This window comes from Aegilops tauschii, chromosome 7, assembly GCF_002575655.3.
Source record: "Aegilops tauschii subsp. strangulata cultivar AL8/78 chromosome 7, Aet v6.0, whole genome shotgun sequence".
Taxonomy (NCBI): domain Eukaryota; kingdom Viridiplantae; phylum Streptophyta; class Magnoliopsida; order Poales; family Poaceae; genus Aegilops; species Aegilops tauschii.
In genome coordinates this window covers 15,016,940-15,018,706 of record NC_053041.3, presented here as the reverse complement: position 1 = coordinate 15,018,706, position 1,767 = coordinate 15,016,940, and the positions used below count along the sequence as shown (strand labels likewise).

At 50.9% G+C, this 1,767-nt stretch overlaps 1 protein-coding gene across 1 annotated transcript; it reads right to left on the bottom strand.

Moving 5' to 3' along the window:
* Nucleotides 1-457: 457 nt before the first annotated feature.
* On the bottom strand, nt 458-1,336 carry LOC109770236 (uncharacterized). The gene has a single exon (XM_020328946.3). The coding sequence runs from the start codon at nt 1,317-1,319 to the stop codon at nt 936-938; it is 384 nt and encodes a 127-aa protein (XP_020184535.1). The 5' UTR covers nt 1,320-1,336; the 3' UTR covers nt 458-935.
* Between the last annotated feature and the right edge of the window lie 431 nt (nt 1,337-1,767).

The following is a 1,767-nucleotide window of genomic DNA, read 5'->3' as shown; positions in this document are numbered from 1 at the left end:
CCTTAAGTGTGTGACCCTATAGGTTCGGTGAAGTATAGACATGACCCGGAACCCCTTCCGATCAATGATCAACATCGAAGCCGTGGACACCCATATTGACCCCTATACCCACACGAATGAATATTCGAGTGAACCTCCAGTTGTCGTGTGCTATTCCTGTTGCTTCACGATATGTTACAAATACCCGAGGTGAGACATGTTGGCATCCCCGTGGATCAACAACTTGTCCACTATGCCAGTTACCTCGTTACCGGTATTGTTCTCTTTTCTCGTTCCCGTGTTCCGGCATCCCCGTGATCAAATCACAAAATGTCTGGCCAATGATGGATACCGTAACACCGAGAGGGCCTAGAGATATCTCTCCATCGTCGGAGGAGCAAATCCCAATCTTGAGCTATCAAGTTACTTGACAAACTTTTCCATGAACCCGTAAGCCGCCGTAATAGCCACCCATTTACGGATGATGTTTAACAAACCCCAAAGTTCATGAAGCAAGCATGAAGAAACTCGATACTCTCATGGTCTAAGGAATCATGCAAACGTTAACCATCTCTGTGTTATAAACCATTAACTCATGACGAATGTATCTCATAGCATAACATCAATTCAGGTCGATTCAACACAAGTGTTCTACCAACAATTGTGCCCTCAAAATTGCCGGCATAGTCATGCCCATGATCAGGAAAACAGGATCATCATGCAATACTTGAGCCAGTCATAGAGGCTTGACTAGGAATTCATTTTACCGTTTATTATTCCACACGTCCATATGAGTCTTCCTCCGAGCCTCGTGGTTATTGTAGACTCGAGAACCATAGTAGTTATAGCATGGAACATAAACCTAATTATGAACAGAGAGATATTCAATAACATTTATTATTGCCTCTAGGGCATATCTCCTACAAGTACATCTCGAGTGCTAGCATCATAGTCTACTACACCTGTCCTACCTTAGTGATCTCGATGTCGTTGTCATCGTCCCCCCACACGCCGACGGCGGCGGTGAAGGCGGTGGCGCCGGCGACAACCACGACGGCGAAAACAAGCAGGACGACCACGTCGGGCACGGTCCGGCCGAAGAGGCCAGCGGGCACGCAGACGGCGTCCCACGGCAGCCCGATGCTGCCGCCCGCGAAGTTGCCATCGGGGCACGCCTTGGTGAGCGGCGCCCCCGGCGCGATGCCCCAGACGTAGGCGAGCTCGGGCGCGAGAGCCGCCACGGCCACGGACATGGCGGCGACGGCGGACCACGTGATGGCATAGAGGAGCAGCGGGGGGTGGGCGAGGAGGCCGGCGAGCGAGGGGAAGTGGGACGCCATTGCTGCTGCTCGGTCAGACAGGACATGTCTCTTCTTCCTTCCCGTAGAGCGCCGTGCGAGAGAGATGCATATAGGCACATAGTGAGTGCTGTCAGTGTGTATCCTGAGTGTGGTGGTTGGGTTTGTGTGTTTGGGTGAAGGGGATTTGGCGGGAGAGCAGAGCAGAACAGGTGGCAGCCGCCATTGTCAAGTTACTCTGAGCTACTCCACTCCCCAATTCAGCTACTCCTCTGCTGACCCTAACCTGATGCAGTGCCCAGTACCAAAATAGAACAGGACATTCAACGGCAGGTCCATGATGCAGCTCCGACTCCCAAATGATCAGCAACACACTAGATTTCTTGCCAAAAAAACAGCACACACCGACACCGAGACATTTGATTATTTTAAAATATGCATAGAAAAAGGAAAACACTCAGCATCAACCGGCTGAAAAGAGACTTCGCAT